Source organism: Phodopus roborovskii, unplaced genomic scaffold (genome assembly GCF_943737965.1).
Source record: "Phodopus roborovskii unplaced genomic scaffold, PHOROB, whole genome shotgun sequence".
NCBI classification, from domain to species: domain Eukaryota; kingdom Metazoa; phylum Chordata; class Mammalia; order Rodentia; family Cricetidae; genus Phodopus; species Phodopus roborovskii.
Window position 1 is genome coordinate 2,612,141 of NW_026126525.1, and position 22,842 is coordinate 2,634,982.

At 40.5% G+C, this 22,842-nt stretch overlaps 1 protein-coding gene across 1 annotated transcript; it reads right to left on the reverse strand.

Annotated features, from left to right (window-relative positions):
• Positions 1 to 2,449: 2,449 nt before the first annotated feature.
• Positions 2,450 to 9,261, reverse strand: LOC127232159 (THO complex subunit 2). The gene is made up of 2 exons (XM_051198124.1): positions 4,129 to 9,261; positions 2,450 to 2,546 (listed from the first exon to the last, which is right to left on the reverse strand). Exon 1 carries the CDS (start codon positions 9,244 to 9,246, stop codon positions 4,441 to 4,443), a length of 4,806 nt encoding a protein of 1,601 aa, XP_051054081.1. The 5' UTR covers positions 9,247 to 9,261; the 3' UTR covers positions 2,450 to 2,546; positions 4,129 to 4,440.
• Between the last annotated feature and the right edge of the window lie 13,581 nt (positions 9,262 to 22,842).

The window sequence follows — 22,842 nt, forward strand, 5'->3', positions numbered from 1 at the left end:
AAAAAAAAAAAAATCTTGTTTTTCTTCATTTTCTGACCATCACAAATCTGCCCTTCCAGAATCCATTTAAGCTAACAGTGTCCATCAAGACAGGAACTGTGGTAAATGAGAATACCCCTTTTCTGTCAAAACTTCCATTCTTTACTAGTTAACTTAGTGAATGTGTTTTCAGCTATTACCTTGTGACATCCTCAGCATGAACCCAAAAGAGAAGAAAGTGACCTATGCATCCTGAGACACCTTCTTACGGCACATTGTGGCTCTGAATGTCAACCACATCCAGAAACTGAGAAACTGTGAAGCCACGGAAGAACTGCCTTTATTATGCTCATCCTTAAAATCTTGGAAGTCAGAGACATACTCAAGACATTCTATTGACTTTTAGTTGTCACTTACCTGCCTATCATTCTGATTTTCAAAAGAATCATTAGAAAAAGCTTGAGAGTAATTACAATGCACTTTGGATTCATCTTAATAGTTCCAACTGGCCATTAAATTAGAGCCTTATAAATGTGAAAAATTATGACAAAGTGGACATCATTATGAGACTATATCGAGTGTTAATGTATGTGCAGTTAACCCATGAGAGTGATGCTCGAGTGAGGCAACATGATACCCAGTGTGAACTGTCAATCTGCCTTGCTTTGCTTGACATTTTGTTCTCTTGTAGAAGCAGTGATTGTCTAAGGTATACAGTTTATTGTGTTTACTGTCTACCATCCATCTTAAAGAAAGCTGTATAGCCAAGGGTCTGTGTTTTTCTTACCAATGATGTGAGACGGAGTAGCACACTGGAATAGCCATGTAGACTGAGGTCATGCTTCTGCTCTCTAGGAACTAGGAAAAGGTGTTTCAGAAGACTCAACACCATTAACAGGGAAGAAACAGATTTTGATATTGCTTAGTAGCTTTTCTCTAAAACTGACTTTTACTAAATTTCTGTCTAAACAACTCTACATAGAGTATATATTGGGCAGTTGACATAATCTGGTCTATAAAAAAATGTATACCATGATGTAATTCATATATAGTTTCCATAAAATGATGTAGATAACCTCACAGAAATCAGGACATGTGGTTGAAAAGAAGACTTTGATCACAATAATTGCTCAGGGCAGACAGTAAGAGGATACCAGGAGACCCACTTTGGATTCTAAGAACAAATACCTTCATCTAATGCACAAGGTATTTAAAGCATGAGTATTCAAATGGACAAGACCCTCCCCTGCAGATATGCCCATATACAAATATAAACTTAGTATCATTAACATAAACTAGAGCAGCATAGAATTTACACCAGACCAAAAACAAAACAACAACAACAAAAGAGAGTCCTCACCAGCTCACACTTGAAGTGACTTTATAACTGAGGCTTCTGCTGAGGTCTCAGAACTTGGTCATGTCAGGAATGTGGAGCACATGTTAAGAAAAAAAGCTGTGGGCAACGAGTAGAGCCCACAAGGGGACCACATGGGCTTTAAAGGACAACACTGTGAAGAAGGCTGTAACCACTCCCAAGGGTCTACAAGTTCACTACCAGTTTGCACCACACTCCAGACAGGGTGCTACAGTATTTACTATCTGTCCTTCTGGGTTCTGGCCTTGCTCTGGTCCAGCTTTTTTTTGCTGTTCTTCTACTTTTTTCTTTTGTAATGGGATATTTACTCTGTGACATTCTATCATAGAAGAATGCAACACATTTTTGAGTTTTATAGAGGTAAACATTTGTTTTGAAGCTGAGGCTTGGATTTTTGAACAATACTTGAACTGGCACACTTGGATATAACAACATATTTTATATTATAAGATGGACATGAGTGTTTGAAGGGCCAGAGGTAGAATGCTACCATTGGGGTATCTCAAAGGACTCATACACTCAAGACTTGGTCACACATTTTATACAGTGTTCAGAGGAACTTTGGGAATGTGAATTGGTCATGTGGTCTCTTTGCCTTTATCAACAGATTATTCTGAGAAAGCAGGCTTCAAGCCAAAATTATTCAGATGAGATTTTTGGTTAGTAAACAGGAATAAAGGTACCAACCATTTCAAGAAGACTTGGTATACTATGTAATGACTAGGGAAAGTACTGAGTTGAATTTACAACTGCAGATTTTGAAAGATCTGCCATGTACTCATTTGGGAACTGGCAGTATACACTATAATCTTAAGTAAAAACATGGTAAATGAATTAACAGAGAACAATCTGTTTCAGTCAATATTTGCTAAATCATTAGGGTGAATAATACAGGACAATAGCTGCCACAAACATAATAAAAAAATGCCTTTCCTTCACCCCTTAGCTATGTGACAATATATAGTTAAACATCCTGTATACAATTTGCATGACTTATGAACAGTATTGCTGCTTACCTTGTAAGCTTGCTATGGAGATTAAGCTGGAAATGAATCTCTAAGGGACCTAACTGGTGAGGCACTACAAGATTTCCTGTAACTAGTATTAAATCACTCTATGACAGTAGAACAGTAACTTCAACAACTCACCATAGCATACTTCTTATATACTGGTAAATGCACAGCAGGCCCTTAAAAAAAAAAAAAAAAAAAAGATACCAAAATTATTCTTAATCTTGTACACTGAATTAACAACACCAAATGAACAATTTTCAGGGAAAATGAGTGTTTTCAAAGTCATTTTCAAATACCTCCAAAAGTCTTCTATTGAAGAAAAGAGGATTTTCCCTTACAAAGATATAATTTTAAATGATATTAAAATACAATATTTGATGTGTTACAAAAAATTATTTAAAAACATATTGACTCAATTACACACTATACTTCTTGCATAATTATATATAACCACTTCCTTTCCATGTTGTTTTTCTCAAATAATGAAAGGTGAAATAAATTCAAAACATGACAGACACACAGTACACAATTTCTATTTGTCTAATGTTCTCATACAAATATCAACTTACTAATTAAGGTATTAACTTTTATTGATGAAAATACTACATTTACGCATTTCTTAAGACCAGAGCTAAAAGGCCCTTACAAAAACATCACCCTTACACAAAATATTGATAATTTACATACCATTTCTTTTTCCTTTTCTTGATTTTTCAAGACAGGGTGTCTCTGTATAACAACTCCAGTGTAACTCACAGAGATCTGTCTGCCTGTCTCCTAAAGTGCTGGGATTTCTGGATTAATCTGTGTACAGTTTCTACACAGCATTCATACTATGTATAATCTTGGTGTCATCCACTGTTAACAGTGGATACACTAGTTTTAAGTTACATATTTTAATATTTAAAACATAAAAGTCACTATTCTTGCTGATCAGTGAATAGGTAAACATACAACCATATAAAGGAATGGGCTATTAGTACATATTAAACAAGGACATATATGAGAACCCATACACAAAAGCCACAATATCTAAGGATTCCATTTATGTCATGCCCCAAATCAGCAAGCCCACAGGCAGAAAGTATATCAGCAGTTCCCAGGGGCTGAGGAAGAGCAACTTAAAAGTGGCCACTGATACACCTGGGGCTTCTGCTGCAGATGAGAGAAATCTTCTGAAATTATACAGTGGTGGTGATTTCACATGTGATGAATATGCTAAAGGTCACCAAACGTACTCTAGAAGGGGTGGGGGGCAAATTAAGCTCAATTTTAATTTACAAAAGTATTGTTCCAGTGAAGATCAGTGTCCATGACTGAGTAGGTACGTAAGAAGTTCTCTAAGACAAAGATGTCACATCAGAAGAAATTAAAACATTTTAGTTATATTTATTTAGGGTGTGTGTAGGTCAGAGAACAGGCTGTGTGAACCAGAGTTCTCTCCCTCCACCATGGGGTACCAGGGATCCAAATCAGTCTTTAGGCTTGGGGGCAAGGGCAAGTACCTTAACCCACTGAACCATTTTACAGGCTTAGTGAGGGAAACTGTGATGACATATTTAAGAAAACATTGAAGGAAAACACTGCTGTTCTGGTTTATACATGTAAGAAAGATCTTTCCCACAAAATAAAATTACAATTTTTGCAAGAAGCCAAAATTACCAGGTAACAATTATTCCAATGTTGTCAATTATATTTTACACACAAATTCATCCTTCCCTACACCAAGGCATTCAGCCCAGGAAACAATAAACTAACCTGTCTAAGGGTGATCCAAGACTCAGCTGGTGAAATTTCATAGATGCTGTTTCTGGGTGTTGTTATTTCAAGAAAAAAAAAAAAAAAATGTACGCACAGGGATCTTGCTGCAAGAAACTGCCTGAAGGTGAAAATAATGTTCTGAAAACCAGTGACTTTGAAATGTCTCAAGAGGATGGTGATGCACATTCATCTTCTGATGTAAGCAGATTCTCGTAAGATGGACAGCACCAGAAGCTCCTAATTAAGTTTTGAGTGACACAGAGCTCTGGCAGCCTTGGCCGGGGAACCACTGTTGGCTGGAAGTCTGCATTATCTGTGCTTGTCTGAGGACTTATGATGCTTCTTGTCTTCCTTATCTCCACAGCCCTCCCACTTCTCTCTCTTCTCTACCTTCTCTTTATCATGTCCAGACTCCTTCTTCCCACTGGATAGCTTATCCATCTTTTCAGGTTTAAAGCAATCACCTTTTTCTTTGCCTGAGGATTTTGACTTAGTTTTTTCTTTCTCTTTTTCACTTGGATAAGGAGACTCGCAGGGACTTTCACTTTTGTGTTTTGAAATCCCCAATATTCCATTTTCATCTTTCCGCCTTTTGACCAAGTCTAAGGGCACTTCCCGGTCATTGTTTGAATAATCCCTTTTCCGGTCTTTCCGGTCCTTTTCATCTTTTTTCTCTCTTTCTCTGGATCTTTCTCTTGACTTATCCAAATCTTTCTTGTCCGTTTCTCTCTCCTTACTCTTACACAATGGTAGTGGAGCATGGTTGATGTAGAGCTTTGCTGAAGACTCCTTGAGTTTGATGAGACTGTCTTTTATTGTGGAAGAATGTGATGGAGAAGGATGGGAATCAACCTTGCGACGTTTTTCTCTTTCGGGCTCTAAATTATCTGTTCGGGAAATAGGTGATTTCAAGGACCCAGAAAGTAGTGTTTTTTCTCCTCCTTTAACATTTTCTTTTGATTTTATCTCCTTTATTAAGTCTCTTTCTTTGGATGGCTCTTTCTCTTTTTCTCTTTCTTGAGAGGATTTTGATTCTACATTGGGGACAATGATCCTGAATTTCTCATCTTTAGCTTTTTCCTCCTTCTTTAATTTTTCCTTATCTTTGTCAGATTTAGACATTCTTTCCTTGGTCTCTCGTATCTTTTCATCTTTATTTGGCTGTTCCTCCTTGGGTTTTTCTTTATTGTCTTTACCAAGCACCCTAGTCTCTGGAGTAACAGTTAGAGTCTTTTCTTTTTTCTCTTTTTCTTTCTCTTTGCCCTTCTCTTTGTCATTTTCCTTAACAGCTTTGGCATTGGAGCCACTATTTCCATTGTTTGAATTCCCTTTTGGTGTGGTGCTAGAAACTTTACTAAGAGCTTTCACACCACACTGAGTCCTTTCCCGGGCCTTGTCAGTCTCCTCAGTACTGCTCTCATCTGACTTTGATATACTTCCTATAGACAACTGCAGCCCACTACAAGGACCATTTTGCATACTTGTAGCAGCATTTCTCGGAGGAGGATCTTTGTGATGAAATTCATTTTCAGGAATCATGTGTGACTTTCTACTTTTCAGCTGCCCAGAGTAAACCATTGCTAGTGCATACAGATCTGGCTTCTTTTCTTTCTCTTCTTGACAGATTTTATGCACTCTTCTTTCCAATGCCTGACCCAGATTTAAAACTTTGGGGTACCACGGCAGTATTTTTGTTAGCACAATCAAGATATTCCTGATATGAGTATATTCGCCTGTCTCCAGGCAGTGTACTGATGCCTTGGTTAGTTTATAATGCCATTTATGGACAACATGTCGAAAATTCTCATAATCTAACTGATCAGCTTTATTTCCACCATCAAATCCAGTTGCTCGTAATATAGTAAGGAACCCTGGATAGTTCCCACATTCCTTCTCGTAGGTGGACCTGTCGCTATGCCATCTAGTCACAGTCTCTAACATGCAGCAAAGAAATCTCCCATATCGACTAGCTTCATTTTCAGTAAAGCTAGCAACCATGTAAATTATATCAGAGAAAACTCGGTCATAGCAGAGAAGTGTGGAGAAATTTGGAGTCTTCTGCTGATGAACCAACTCAACAAAATGAGCACAGTAAACAGAATCGATTGCTGAAAAAATACATCGAGGAAATATACACAACTGGAGAAACTTTGTGATGGTCTCATTTTTAGTAGATTTTGCTAAGAGCCAGTTATCCTTTTCCAGCTTTAGTCTCTGTAGAACTCGCTGTACATGCTCCATTTGCTTCTTTTCTTCTTCAAGAAGCTTGTCCTGAAGGGCAGTGCAGCGCTCTTTCTCTTTTTTCTTTTTATTCAGAGGCATTTCTTGATTGTCATCAATTGCTTTCATCTGGATCTTAAGTTTATTAACCTCTCGTTCATAGCTGGTATGTGGAACTGCAAGGTCATACATTGTCAGAGACCAGAATGTGGTATAGAACTGAGGGCTGATATCTTCCCATACTTTGGAAACATGTAAGGAGACCACTGCTTCATGGACAGGAGCCATCACCATCTCACATGCTGTAATGTACTTGTGAACTTTATGCTGCTGTTTACTACCCTTTTCTGACTTCTTAAGTTCATCATACTTTGATGAAATATGGTGTGCATACATTGGCCTAGACAGAAAAAAGGCTGCATCGTGGGGTGTATGAAATTCATTACACAGCACATCAATCGAAGGCACTCTCTTTATGTAATCATCTGTGCTTAAATTTGATGCTAAAAACCCACCAAACTGTACCAAAGTATCATGACACTGGTCATACAACTTTCCTACAAGTTTCAAATGTTTCTCTCCACCTTCCTGAAAGATCACCCCATTCCTCTGCTGAGCCATAAGCAAACAAAGAGGAAGGGCAAGATCATGGTCCAGTAGCGCATCCTTCAATCGCTGAGAAGATTTTTTAGTGTTTCTTATCTGGCCAAAATATCCACCCTCAGCTTTCAGTTGCTCCCCACCAGTCATGGCCTCCAGCTGCTCTGCTGTCATTTCCTCAGTAACTTCTATTCCTGCCATTTTTTGTACCACTTCTTTCAATATAAGCAAATCAAAGCTTTTGCCTGCCTTTAATTGATTGGCTACATACTGAAGAAGACCAGCCAGATCAATAGGGTATTTACGAAAAACTGCTCCACAAAAACTAGCCAGACTCTGAAGCCAGCTTGAGATGGTTGTGTCATCATGCTTCATTCTTTCTTTTTCTGGGTTAGCTAAAGCTTCGATAATACAATAGGCCAAAACATCATAATTCAACGCAGTCAGATATTTCAATGAATCTACCACAGGTGTTATTAAGTTATCATACTTCTGTATTTGTGACAAGACATAATCAAACAAAATGGTTGGATTGCTGTGGCTCAGTTTCCCAATTTGTCTCCCTGAAGGCTTCACATTTTCCTTGGTTAGACGCTTCATGATGTACTTGGCTCTGTCTACTGTATAGGCTTTAACTTTTACTAAAAGTGGGTGACTGTGGTAAGTCTCATTCTTCCACTGACCATATAATCGGTATCTATGCTGATAAGGAAATGTTTTAAACATTCCCCATAGTTCCTCTGACATACACGCATTGCAATCCATTAAAGAGAGAGATGGAAGGAGTACCTGGTCAGTAATGCTAAGCAAGCAACTAAAGATAACTTCCAACTTCTCTTTATTTTCTTGTTTCCCATCAGACTGAAATTCCTTCATAAATGACTTGCCTATGCGCACAACCTTTGCCAATAAGATGGGATCATGAGAAAGGTAAGGACCAAGATAGCAGAACATACTGAAAACATCTCTCCTTAAGTCTTCAAAGCTCTCCACTGGCTTTGGCGACTTCTTGTTTTGTAAAGCATTGATAGGTGAGCCTTTAGCACCCTTTGGAACACCAACTCTTCGGTAAAGAGGCTCAATAGTTATATGTATAAGATTGCAAATAGCAAGGGCTATTACTTTATGTGATGCTGCATAGTACGGAGGCATTCGATCCATAATACTCTGTGCATGCTGCCAATCACCAATAACTAACAAAGCTTCCAACAAACCAAGTTTTTGATTGTCAGATGCCTTCTCTACTTTGTCATCTTTTTTCTTTTCTTTCTCTCGTTCATCACTTTTGTCAGAAGGCAATACAACCATTGTAAGTTTCCTAACAATGTGCTTAGCTTCCACAATTTCTCGTTTGTATTCATTCACAATGCAAGTATCAGCTGGAAGAAGGTGTACATAAAGACCATCCAAATCAATAAGATTAAACTGTAGAAGTACTGCTGCAACTGTGTACAAGGATGATGGAGTCTCACCATTTGGTTCCTGGTAAAACTTGAATTTGAACCCAAGAATATGACACAGTGTTTGTGGTTCACACATACCCATGTAAGCTTCTAATAAAGCTATAAAGAAATCATGGTGTTCTGGCCTGCATTCAAACACTTCTAAGATGATATCCAAAACTCGATTGGGATCCAGATTGAAGCATCCTATTAAAGATTTGAGAATTTCTAAGATTAAATCACTAGTAATATTTCCAGATAAATCTTGTCCCAATTCAACAATCAGCTTGGCATAACCTTCATTTTCTTCTCTTAACAAATTGAACTTCTGCTGTTTATAAAAGAGTTTCGTCTTGATTTTGACTGATTTTTGATTGAACTGCTGTGATTGTTTGATTAGGCCTAATGACTCCAATGTTTCCGGATCCAAGCGTTCCTTTAGAACTGTGTCTGAAACTAAATATAAACATGCTAATACCAATTGTGTAAAATGATCTCTCTTACTTTTTTCTTCTAAACAGTTCGTCTCAATATCTAGGATGCAGAATATATCAGCAAGAATAAGCGGAATATCTTCACGAAATTCACTGATGTCACTAAGAACGTTTGATGCCTGTTCAGGCTTTAAAGTTCCTCTAATGACATGGTATGACAACTCATAGAGAGCTTGCTGAAAATCTCTACAAGCCAGAGTGTCGCGGCTTTTACTTTCACTGAGAATCCGGCATAACCGCAAAAACTCACTTCTCCCAGATTTCTCCCAGTTCTTAATCCACTCGGCGGGAACCACCACAGCTGCTGGAGCCATCGCCATCTTCTCTTCCCGAGTAACAGAGCCCGGGATGTGCAGCATGCACTTGCGCACCAGCACCTGCACTTGCTGGAGTTCAAAGGAGAGCCCTGCCCACAGCGAATGCTGGGAACTAAGCGTTCTGGAGAAAAGGATTTTAGGGTCTTTTTTTTCTGCTTCAGGAACCAGAAGCTGGGAGTTTTGGTTGCCAATCTGTTGCCTGGGTGTCTTTGTATCTGCTGGCACTCACACTGCAGTCACTGCAACAAAGAAAGAAGAAAATAAGATTTCAAAGGTGTGGCTCACAATTCCCTAAGCCACACGCCTCCATCCAGGAGCTGTTGTTAGTGAAGGGCCATGTACCCACCTAGGTCTTCTCTCAGCCTAACTTTCTTTCCCTATCCTTTTTGTCGATGTCACGATCTCACTGACTCACTTATTTATATCAGCTATGTGAGACAGTGACTCCCACAGGCTATTCAGCAGACTCTGCGGCTACCTTCAGATTCCCACATAAACCTCAACATCGCCCCATGCTCAAAACAGCTGTGCTTGACCTGCTTTCTCTCCCTACAGATACAAGAGGACCCTTTAGGCTCCCCCAGATGGATTCCCCAATCCTCTTGATTCTGCTCTTTGAGAATGACCCTTTGATGAATACCACTTGGGATCCTTTGATTTCTGTGGGTTAGGGGAGGCTGAAGTTGAGTTTTCCCTCTTCTACAATTCATTCCGACACACTTCTAGTGCTGGTCATTCCCTGTAGCTACATGCGCCATGCCATTCTTCTCTGGTAGCGCCAAACCTGGAGGTGGTAACTTCCCCAAGTGCCTTTCCTTCCCTACTGGTTCCCCACATCTCCACATACAACATCTTCCTTCAATTGCTTTAATTACCACTCTGATTCATCATCTTTTTCCTTTTGGAAGCTGACAAATAACAGTTGCCTCCCGTCTGCTAATCAAATCCTGGGTGGAAATCTCTAACCTAACCCACAAATACTCAGTCCACACTGAATGAGCCAAAGAGGCATATGGTCACGTACCTACTCTTGTATGAACCTATGTGAGCTTTGGTTTGCTCTTGCTCATCCGTAAGAGAACAATTATCTACTCCATAGGATTTTAATAAAAAGAACTAGAATTTATTCAGCACAGTTACTGTTAGCACTTGTGAGATAGGAATCATACATAAAGATTACTAGAGCTAATCTGCTCCTCCACAAGAACTCATAGTAGCTCCAGGTATCTGCCCACTCAGCTCCCAAAGAAGAATGGACACTGGTACCATGTCCTTTGCAGAAGCCCTTTGTAGATGGAGAACAGCAGTTCTCAACCTATGGATCACACAGCAGATAATTCAGATAAGAATATCAGATATTTACATTATGATTCACAACAGTAACAACATTATTTACAAAGTAGCAATGAAATAATGATATGGTTGGGGGTCACCATAACACGACCAATTGTAATAAAGGGTCACAGCATTAGGAAGGCTGAGAACCAATGCCCTAGAGTCAATAGAAGGGTGAAGAGGGCTTGAAGGAATAAGATCTCAGGAATCCTTGATGACAACTAATTGATTAAGATTACTTTGAATGAATGTGAAATTATAATGAACTATTACAAATCAAACTGGGATTTCCTATGAGTTTATTACTAAAAATGGTTTTTAAAATAAAGTTTTTTTTTTTAACTTCTAAATTTGGTAGCATGTGTATTTTAGACACTATTTTAAAATGTTTTGTTTTCTTATTATGCTTTAGACTGGCATCTATTGCTGAAATTCTGAGGTCTATAGAGACTCTCACAGTCAGAGGGAAAGACAGATGTGCTTGGTGTGTAACACCCTCTGCTGCAGAGAAGTCTCTAGCTCCGAAGGACGATTATTTAATAGACCTATGATCATCCTAAGTGGCCTCAGACCCTGTCTTGAGCCAGTTCTGGAAAAACCCAGCTATCTGAAACTGACAGTTCTACACAAGTCAGGAACAGCAAGACCACCAGTCTAGAGTAGACAATGGCTCTATGAGCACTGGATTTGCAACAAACAATTTACATGCCAGTTGTGCTCCATCTTGAACACCCATCTGCCTCTGGGCTCCTAACACATTGTGTTGGTATCCTAGGATATTGACCAGCTGTTGCAACTCCTGGGGTTAACTTTTGCTATCAGAAAATGAGAATAAGGTCAAGAGCTTTTGTGAAGCCTAAACACAGAAGTATATGTGAATTCATTTGCATAATGTCAACTAAAATGGAAAGTATCAGTTCACTTCTTTCATTCTGGACGGAAAACTCCCACATGCTCTAAACTGAATGTACTTCATGAAGAACAAAGTAAGAGCATGAAAGAACTAAGTGAGAATCAAAAAGAATAATATTAAAATGTCAGGTAACAAACACATGCATTACATAATTGATGGGGGATGTCATTCTGTAAATATGTTTCTCATACTGGTTAATGAATAAAGCAATGTTGGCCAATAGGAAAGCTAGATACGCGGGACTAGGAGACAAGGAGGAAAGGGGAAGTAGGAAGGAGGAGTCAACATGGAGAGCCTGGAGAGACCAGGACGCCAGCCGGCTCTCGGTAAGATAACCACATGGAAATATTAGATTAACAGAAATGGGTTAATACTTAAGACAGAGCTAGCCGATAAGAAACTAGTACCTGGCCAACAGCATTATATCAAATACAGAGTCTCAGTGTATTATTTGGGGCTGGCGTGGCGGTGGGCGGGACAAGACCGGCCAGACTGGGGGAAAAACCTTACTCCTTACACATAATGACATTACTTTTTTCTTTATTAACTCTTGTTTTAACACTTGAATTTTCATCTTTCCAAAACAAAATACAAAATAATATACACCAAGATGCAGGCCACTACAAGCAACAAGGAAACGAAGGGAAGCTATTTTCAAACACAAGCACTCAAAACACTCAAAACAGCCAGTGTAGACTCTCTTGTTACTTTGCTAAAAGAATATATGTATGAATATTTAACAATACACAAGGAGAAAACAAGCTGGCTCTTCATTGACACTCTTCTGCATTCAATTTCTTGAGAATGTATCTGCACACATGCATTCATGAATACAGGGACCTGAACTTTGGGCATGCACTGCTGAATAACACCTATAACTTACCTATTCAGTGTTTATTTTCAGTACCAACTCATAATCCAACTTTCTGTAATCGTTGGTATATTCAACTTATCTATAAGCAGCGTTTTAGAGATACGCCTCACTTCCAGCCCTTATGGATTTGTTTTTCAAATGGAGTCTCTATGTACTGCCCTGGCTGGTGTTGAACTTGCTATCTCCGTACCCCCGTAGCTTCTCAAATATTTGTAACTTACAGTCATTTACCACCTCACCGGGGACTCTTCTCCAACCTCAAAGATTACAGCTCATACTTCATCAAACACTAATAGAGAGACTAAACAGGATTTTACAGTTGCAACTCAAGTTCTACAACAGCCAACTCTACAAAGGTGAGGTTGTAAAGGTAGACCTGACAATCCAAAACCTCCTTTAATGACAAAAACAAGAAGGTAGAGAAATTGTATGTTTCAGAAGAACTCAAATCATTTTGAAGGTGATGGGGAATCACTTAGGCAAAAGTCCTGGAAGCCTGGAGAAGGTGGTGGCATCAGGATCATAGACATCATCATAGGTCATAGGGGTTTCGGTCCTAACATCAACTGGAACTTGATTCCTCCTGTAACAGGACTTTGATTGGAAACAGACCCAGGTAAGATTCTTTAGCTGAGTCCAAATGGCTGCCACTTTGATTTGGCCTCTGGAAACCTAAGCAGAGGATAGACTAGCTTTAAGTCTTGAGCACAAAAATTGGAAAATAGTAGCTTTTGTTTTAATATACTTAGTAGTAATCCGTTATTTCATAATGAAAACAAATATAACCCTGCTTTTCACTTCTGTAACGTGACTCATGTTCTATCACAGCATGGAACACCAGTGCTAAATGTATATCCCACCCAACAACCTCAAACTTCGCGCCTCAGGTGCTTCAGCTCCAAAGGACATTCCATTTGCTCCTTTCTACCTGCAAATTCCTGGATTGACTAGGATGATGACTTGCTTTCTACAATCAATTCTTTTGCTCTATTCTTTAGTCTTTGAGGAATCTTATTTTGGGAGTTTATTCACCCTCTCTACTTTATGAATGAGAGCCATACTTGCTGTGGCTTTCAAGCCACTGTACTTATATAACACAGTCCAGGAAGGGGGAGGGGGCAGAAAAGGCAGTCCAGGCCCTCCACCTCCCTCACTAATCTTAAAACCCTTTTTCTTATCCAAATTAAGTCCAGTGGGTGGAGACCAGCAATAAGCCTATAGCAGACAAGGACCGACAAGAGACAAGGTTTACATTGCACATACGTAGATGAAGAAGCCCTCTGAGCAGCTACTTGAGTTTGTATGCTGACTTGGCAAGTGAAAAAGAAGGGTGTTTCTTTCTAAAGAAAACTGCTCATTGAATTCCTAAGTGTAGCTTTGCATCTGCAAGTTTTAATATCACCCAGTTTACATTGTTATGTTAACCCCTTTCTGGTAAATTATCTTCTGTTTCCACTAATTTAGTATTCTGTTTGACCAGTCCAATTTATTTTTTTTTTAAACTGAACACCTCTAAGATATTAAACTACAATAAGGATTATCATGTAAAGATCTTTTATTTTTCTTCTTCTGATTCTTGTTTAAGCTAACTTTGTGAACTGGAGTTTGCCATTTTGGGCTGACCTAATTAGAATGTAAAAATTGAACATGAGAACAAGGAAAAAGAAAAGGGGGTTGAGGGGACAAAAGAGGCCACTTAAAAGCCATGATGCTAAAAGAACTACTTTATATGGAAAAAAAAACATACAAGTAATAGAGATAAAATATTTGAGTCAGCTCTAAGTTGAAATACTGAAATATCAATACATATTCAAGTAATCTTGACTCCTTAATTTCTATGAAAGGAAACCAATTGTTTCTATTAATAAATGAGCTTTCACAAATTGTTGGTATGAGCAAAAAATCAGTTTTTTGTTTTGTTTTGCCCCCCCCCCCCACACCTTTGGTTTTTACAAGACAGGGTTTCTCGGTGTAGCCCTAGCTGTTCTGGAACTAGCTCTTGTATACCAGGCTGGCCTTGAACTCACAGAGATCCACCTGCCTCTGCCTCCTGAGTGCTGGGACTAAAGATGTGTGCCACCACTGCCCAGCTGAAAAATCAATTTTAATAAATAGCTTTTTTCACAGGTCCTTACTAAAAATTGACAGTTAAAAATTCTAACTAACATTAGACTATGGCAAAGACTATAAAAAGTAGGTTCATTTCAATGAGAAATAGAGCAAAAGATGTAAAGTGAATTATTTTGGTGATAAAAATGTAATTTTGTCTAAATTCACCAACTGTTGTAAGCATTGCTTTAAAATGTAAATTAAATGACAGAACTATTAGGTTGGAACCTCCAGCTCATGCCTGCCTGGTCTGAGAAGCACCATTCCTGTCTCTCCAAACTATGTCCAAAGAATCTCCCAACAAAGGGAAGGCACCAAAATGCCCAATTCAGCATTCTTGACAGCAAAGGCAGCTTCCTTCCCCGAAGCTGCCAGCCACCAAGTCCCCTTCTAAAGCATTCAGCTTTTGACCATTCTTGGGGCACAAACAGCTTATGGCAGATACATCATCAACCCTCACCTACAACCTATATAATCTCCCTGCTTTAGCTTGGGGCATTGGGATTCATAGGCCTAGATCTGGGACTGGAGATCCTCCCTGGGAGTTGCAGAAAAACCTATGGGTAGTGGGGGGGGGTGGGACAATTAAGAACTAAGGTAGAAAGAAAAATAAATGCATATAAAGAGAACCTATTTTAGGGTAAATATGAAAAACAAGTGGAATATATCACGGGGTTACACAGAATGAACATTTACAAGTTTGTTTATCTGTTTCACATATGAATGCTTAGTCTGTAGTCTAAGTAGTCTATACCTAGAAGAGGGAGGATCCCATTATAGATGACCGGGAGCCACCATGTGGAAAACTGAACTCAGGACCTCTAGAGCCATCTCTTCAGTCCCCAAAAATGTTATACACATGAAAATATATGTATAATTTACTTGGCTATAATTAGAAATTTATTTAAGTTATATTATTCTAAAGAGATAGAATTTTGATGAACTAATATAAAACCAGAACTTGATTCTCTATGCTTAAAACTGGTTTTCTTAAATGGATCTGTTCATAAGAAATTTGCAAGAAACAACATAGGAAACAATGATTTTATGTTTTCTTCTGACGTAAGGTTTTTTAATTGGTTATAGAAAACTACTTTTAAAGAGTTAAGATGTTTAAACATTTATTTTAAAGTCTTTTAAGTGATTAATGCTCTGGTTAAATCTGGTTTATAACACTGGTTAAGTAAATGGTTGATTATGTTAATATAAACACTAAAAAATTACATAAAACTTATTTTTAAAATATTATGTTATTGCATGGGTTTTGCCTCAATGTATGTCTGGGTACAGAATGTGTGCCTGGTGTCTGAAAAGGCCATAATAGGATGTTAGATCCCAAAAAACTGGAGCTACAGGTGGGTATGATCCTGCCACACAGTGCTGGGAAGAGGGACCCCAGGTCCTCTGCAAGTGTGCCCTTAACTGGTGAGTCATATCTCCAGCCCAGAAGTTATGTAAGATTATAAGTCTCCCCAGTGACTTATGGTAGATACTGTCAGCCAAAGGTGTTATCTTAAAACTCTATTATACATTGAAAGTAATAACTATCTTAATTTCTGTCTAACTATGGCTGTCTAAACTGTCTAAACATGGCTATTTTAAGTCTTCACATCTAGTTTTGTTTCTTCTCTAAAATACTAACAAGATGTTAACAACTATGTTTAAATAAAGCTTTCTAATAAAGCTTATTTTACAAATTAATTTTTCTTGCATTGTTTTTTATAAGTCAATATTGACTGTAAACTTATAGTTCAAATTGAGTATACAAACTAAACCTGTTCAGCACCTGTTGGTTTTGTACTTTTCCTATGTTCACTAGTACAACACCTACCAAAGTAATGCTGACCCAGTCTGAGATAACATCCATCCCTTACAGCAGCAGTTTTCAACTTTCCTAATGCTGGGACCCCTTAATACAGTTCCTCATGTTATGGTGATCCACCAAGCACACCCCCCTTTTTTTTTTCATTGCTACTTCATGACTGTAATGTTGCTAATATTATGAAACATAATGTAAATATTTGTGTTTTCTGTGAAAGGGTTGTTTAACCCCAAAGGGGTCAAACCCACAGGTTGAGAATCACTGCCCTACAGACAATAAAATTGAATGCAACAGACTACCTCATTTGAGAACAGTTCCTTCTGTACCATTTTTGTCCATACAAAAATGAAAAATGGAAATAATATATATCAGGACATTATCTCAAAAAAAAAAGGACAAATAAAACCAAACCTCTTTTGTTATTCAAATATCCCGAGAATTCAACAGATCTGAAAGATATTCACACAACTGACAAGATGCAGACGATCTCATTAGGCTCGAGCCAGAGACCTCAGAAGACGGTATGTCAATGTCATCTGAGTGAAAGGGAAGCTGAAGACGGACAAATGAAGCAGTGCTTATGAACGAAACATGTGCTGAGCTGAAAACCCCAGACTTGAGACATACCTACTTAACTGTTAAGATATTCAAACTCTACCGCTAACTTTCCTCAGACATAATCCAACCCACATTCTTAGTCCAAACAAGAGCCCAATTTTAATGGTGAAAAAGCAAGCACAGGAGAATTACTTCATTAAAACGATTTGGGCAGGACTTGAGAGACAGCACAGCAGTTAAGAGCACTTGTTGCTTTTGTAGAGAATGTGGTTTCAATTCCCACCACCCATGAGACTCACAACCACCTGTAACTCCAGTGCTAGGGGGATCTGACACCCTCTTCTGGCCCCTGACGGCACTTGGCACACAATGGCACCACATAAAGTATGGTGCACATACATAAATGTAAACAACACTCAAACACATAAAATTAAAAGAACAAAAAGCTTAAAGGTAATTGGCTGGATTGTACAAAACAGTATGTGAAGCTCAACACTGGTACCTTTCTAATAATTTCACTGTCCAAGAAATGACTACAAGTTGCTTAATGATTATGTTTTATGTTGTCAAATTAGGTATTCTTCAAAACAGCCACTAGGTTCTAGGTTCACAATAACTATGCAAACTATGAGGTAAAACACCAGTGATCTTCTAGAAGAATGTATCAAGAAACTTGTGTTGAGAAAAGGAGATCCCTCCCCCCAGATTTGTGGAAAAACTCTCCTAACTACTAAAAACAAAGGCAAGAACTTGATTCTAACTCAAGAAAGGAAAACAAAGTCATCTCAGAATTCCAATTTCTTGTTAAGTTTCTGATTTCTTCCTTCCCTAACAATCTTGTGACACACTGAAATCCTGAAAGTAAAATCTGGGCTTTCAAACATAATTCCTCTTGGGCTTAGGAGACAGTTCAGTGGATGCTTGCTGTTCAGGCATGAGATTCTGAGTTTGGATCCCCAGAACCCAAATAAAAACCAGGAGCACACATCTATAACCCCACAGTCTGGGGATGGAGATGGGTACAGACAGGCACACCCAGGAAGCTCACTGGCTAGCCAGCCCTGCCTAAACTGTTACCATGAGACCCTGTCTCAAAAATCAAAAAACAAAAACAAAAACAAACAAAAAAGGTAGGAAGTGATAGATACCAGGCCTTGACAAGGAACATGTGGATGAGCACACTTGCAAATGCATGAATGCATATCACGCACACCAAATAATATCTTAAAAATGAGTTTCAGGGACTGGAGAGATAGCCCAGTGGTTCAGAGCACTTGCTGGTCTTGCAGAGGATGGGGATTCAATTTTTAGAACTTACACAGTGGTTCCCATCCATCTGGAACTCCAGTGCCAGGAGGTCTAATGCCTTCTTTTGACTTCCAAGGGTACCAGGCACACATAGTATACATACACACATTTGGTACACATACACACACAAGCAAAACATTCATGCAAAGAGAAACCATTAATTTAAAAAGGTTAGTTTCTTTGCCATATAGCATATTTATGAAATATGGGCTCATTTCTCAATTTGTCCAATAAAAGGTGACAGTGTTACAATTAACTTGAAAAGTATTTGGGTAACATCAGGAATTAATTCAGTAAGTAAACTAAGCTCTCAATATGAAAAATTACAAACTAAGATGTCTTAAAAATTTGAACAACAATATGGAAAAAGCTTCTTTGCTATGGTTTGGTTTCCTAGTTTTAGACCTCTTTTGAAAAGAGAGAAAAGGAAGGAGGAAGGGAAACCCTTATACTATTAGCCAAATTAACATTTTTCTTATTTCCATCCAGCTGGTTCTGCTATATGCTATATGGAGATTTGGTATGTTTTACACACACACACACCTACCTCTCCATAGTGGTGGTAGGAATTAAACTCAGCCCACATGGTTTAATTTTCCTAAAACCATTATCTGTCATTTGGCTCACTGTCTTGTTCTGTTTATGTGCTTTCTTTTATCTCTGTCAGTGGTTCTCAACCTTCCTAATGCCAGGGCACTTGAACACAGTTCCTCTTGCTGTGCTGACCCCCCAACCATACAATTATCTTCACTGCTGCTTCAAAACTGACTTTGCCAGCTGTAAATACCTGTGGTTTTTGATGGTCATAGGTGACTCCTGTCAAAGGTGGTTCAACCCCCCCCCCCCAAGGGTCATGACTCACTGGTTAAGAACAACTGATTTCCATGTCCTCTAGGGACATGGTATCAAAGACACTGGTATCAAAGAGTAAATGAAGCATGTATGTACCTGTTTGAGTTATTAAGATTAACACTTCTGCAAATGTGGGCATAACACACACTGTAGTATTTTCAGTACTCAATCAGCGTTCTTGTCTAAACACCTTAGCTACGTTTCTTGCACTGGGTGAAGAATTAACAATAATGCCCCGTGTTAATTTAATACAGCCGATAGTCTGATTTTGTTTATATCCTGGAAATTGCTTCTACCGGTGCTAAATTTATGAGGGTCAATGCATCAGGCAAACCCAGAGACGGCCAATACACACTCCTAAAAGCCTGGGAACCAGTCCTTTTCTTGAACCAAACTAAAATCATCCGTGTAACATGGCCATCGACCTTCTCACCCCCACCACGTTCCCAGCATTTCTAAGGCCTCAGAATATTGCAGAAAAGTGTGTATTTCAGCAGTGAGATGTAACACAGATAAATAAATGACCCAGAGACTAATACTGGGGTTCTAGCTTCAAGCTGAAGATCAGAAAAACAAAGCAGCCTGCCACTAGCTCTCACCTCAAGCTCAGGCTGAAAGAGCTGATAGATCCATAGGCAAGTCTCAAAACTGCCTCTCTGAGACCTTGCTTCTTTCTGTCTTATATACTTCCCTAAAGTTGAGATTAAAGGTGTGAGCTGTAATTCTCTTTTAGACTGATTCACTCTCATATATCCCTGGGTGTCCTTGGACTCAGAGATCCGACTCTGGCTTAATCCTGAGTCCCAGCGTTAAAGGTGTGTACCACCACCTCCTACCATCTGGCTGCCGGGATTAAAGGTGTGCCTGGCTGCTATGGCATGTGGCTGACTCTGCTTTTCCGAATCTTCCTCGGTCAAGCTTTCTTTAATAAACCATAGACAATACATCACTGTAACAAGAGAAATAACGAAACGTTCCCGGTTTCCCATCTCAGAGCCCTTTCTGCTCCCCGTTCCTGATCACACCGCACCCTGGACGCAGTCTAACCCTGCGAAGCCACCCAGTGCACCGAGCCAAGACAACGGGAGCCATCAGGCGCCCGCCTGGGCTTAGGGAATGCCCGACGACACCACAGATAACGGCCCCTGCTCCTGCGGGACAGACTCGGAGTCGGTGGCTTTCCCCTGCATCTTTCAGGACGGCCCGGCCCGCATGCTGCCCAGCGCCTCGCGGAGGGTGGGCGTCCAGCCGCGGCGAAGGGATGGAGGCCTCTCGCCCGGTCCGCCCAGTCAGCCCGTTCCCCGGTCCCCACGGCCGCCCGCCTCCTCGTCCGCCCGCTCGCGGGTTCGCCCGGCCGGCAGGTCGGCCGCCTGGTCCGCCCACAAGCCGGTTCGCCCGCCTGGTCCGCCCACTCGCCGGTTCGCCCGCCGGTTCACCCGCCCGGCCGCCCGCCGGTTCGCCCGCCCGGCCGCCCGCCGGTTCGCCCGCCCGGCCGCCCGCCGGTTCGCCCGTCCGGCCGCCCGCCGGTTCGCCCGCCCGGCCGCCCGCCCGGCCGTCCGGCCGCCCTCCGAACTCACCTCCGCGCGCCGGCCCACGTCGCCGTCCGCGGCCGTGTCGGGCCCGCGCCCCCCTGCCCCAGCCGCCGGGAACCGCCTCGAGGCGGCGGCTCGGGAATGGGCTTCGCCGCTCGGCGTCCACCAGAACCCCAGCTCGACGGAGAACCAACCACAAGCAGACGGAGCCACCAAGCGACGCTCGCTGAAAGCCGGGCAGGAGCCCCGCCGCACCTGGATGACGTCACTGCGCAGCGACAGCTGTTCCTCCGCGAGCCCTCTGCGCATGCGTATGCTCGGCGAGCCGCGGCAGCGAATGCTCGCCCGGCGCGGCCCCCCCCCCCACGTGGCCCGGTTTGAAATCGAATGCTAAGTTCAAGACAGTCGGGTGAACCCGGGGGAAACGGAGTGGTGGTTTGACTGAGGGGAGATCTGGTCTCGTGTTAAGGCAGAAGTCAGTTTATTTCTGCAAGTGTGCTAATGAGCTCAAAACTACCAAACAGGCCACTAGCCAGGGAAACACGGCGGAAATAGTTGTGCAGCGTAGACGCTGCTGTCTAGATTTGTTCCCGACCGGACTCTTAAGAGCCATTTATAAAACTTTTTTTTTTTCTATCTCAAGGACGCATGTATCATCACATAAGCATGGAAATAGTTTATAAAGCGATTGGTGATTATACTGGGGGACCTGGGATATTGACTATTTGTGGATTTCTGTCATGGTTTCCTTCAACTATTAAAAGCGGCTTCTTCGATAGAGGGTGAGAGCTCTGCTTCTTCTTTTCATATTAAAATCCTATGTAATGTAAAAAGGCATTAGGTTTTGATTTGAACTCATCTTGGAATTACCTTTGAAAATAAGCATGCCTATTGCTACCTGCTTAGTAAGCCACATATAAAATCGTTGTTCATGTATGTTTATACCCAATCACTGTCATAATACAACAGTATTATATATAATACAACATAAAGTCAAGTTAGATATGCATCGTTTTTCCTGAGACTACGTTTGTTTGCTTGTTGTATCTGTAGCTCAGTAGTTCTGGACAGGGACTTAACTTGTTTTAATCCTCCATCACCGGGCTGTAATGCATTGCTTTGCACCTAACAGTAGGTTCTATATACACGTGACAAGGTCATTCCCTAGGCAATTGTTTCTATTTAGGTGTCTTTCCTCACTGTGAAAGAACTGAGTAGTTTTCACTTTTTTTTTTTTTTTTTTTTTTTTTTTTGATAAATCTCACTTCCTCCAGTGATTGGCCACTCAAAAATCTCAACCTTCCTTATTCTTTATGTTTAAAATCGGTTCTTTACTAATTTCATACACATACATGATGTTCTTTGATCCTCTAGTCTTCCCCCATTACCCTCTTTTATTCTCTTCCTCCTTCCCCTCTTCTTCTTCTGTGTGGCCCATTGCATTTAATTAAATCTCCCAGCATACCTGAGCTTGGGTGGGGGGTTATTTACTTCTCTTCCTCCAGCAACCACTTAGTGCCTATAGCTTGTTGAGAACTATACTTACCTGCAAATGATTTCATCTTTCTGTACAGTGGAATATTATTCCATTATGCACGTGCACCACATTTGTGTTATTCCTCCATCAGCTGAAGGGCATTTAGGTTGTTTACATTCATTAGCTGTTCTGACTAGAGCAGCATCTGTGTAGAATGATGTTAAGTACTCTGGCCATGGACAGAGTTGTGGAGATAGGTCATCGCGTAGATTTTGGAGCAATATTGGCTATGCATGGTTTCTGGTATATGGTCCCCAGTTGGTAGAACTGTTTGTTAAGGGCTAGGAGGGGTTACTTTATATCACTGGGGGTGGTCTCTGAGGTTTCAATAGCACACATTTTTCCCAGTTAGATCTCTCTGCCTCATGTTTATTAACCAGATGTAACCTCTGAATTACTGCTCGTCAGTGCCTGCCTGCCTGCCACACTCCCCACCCTGATGTCATGGACTCACCCTCTGTAAGCCCCAATAAACTCTTTTCTATAAGTGGCCTTGGTCTTGGTATCTATCCTAGCACAGCAACAGAAAAGTAACTAAGATAAGTGCTGTTTTCTCCTCCCCTGTATGGGTGATTGTGAAAGTCACTTGAAGCAAGTACACTCATTGTCTGTATTGTACTCTTAGAGGAACAAAAGCCCATGAAACTGAACCACACGTGATTATGTCTAGTACACAATGCAGGAGAATCCTGTGTGGTATATCCCTGTACAGTATGCCTACTGAGTGTCAGCTGTCAGGTCTAAAAGTTTGTCCTTACCCTGGACTCAAGAAGACTTGCTATGTTTACTATTAGTACA

Excerpts from the sequence above, each read along its gene's own strand:
- LOC127232159 (XM_051198124.1), bottom strand. The coding sequence starts at position 9,246 with ATGCTGCACATCCCGGGCTCTGTTACTCGGGAAGAGAAGATGGCGATG.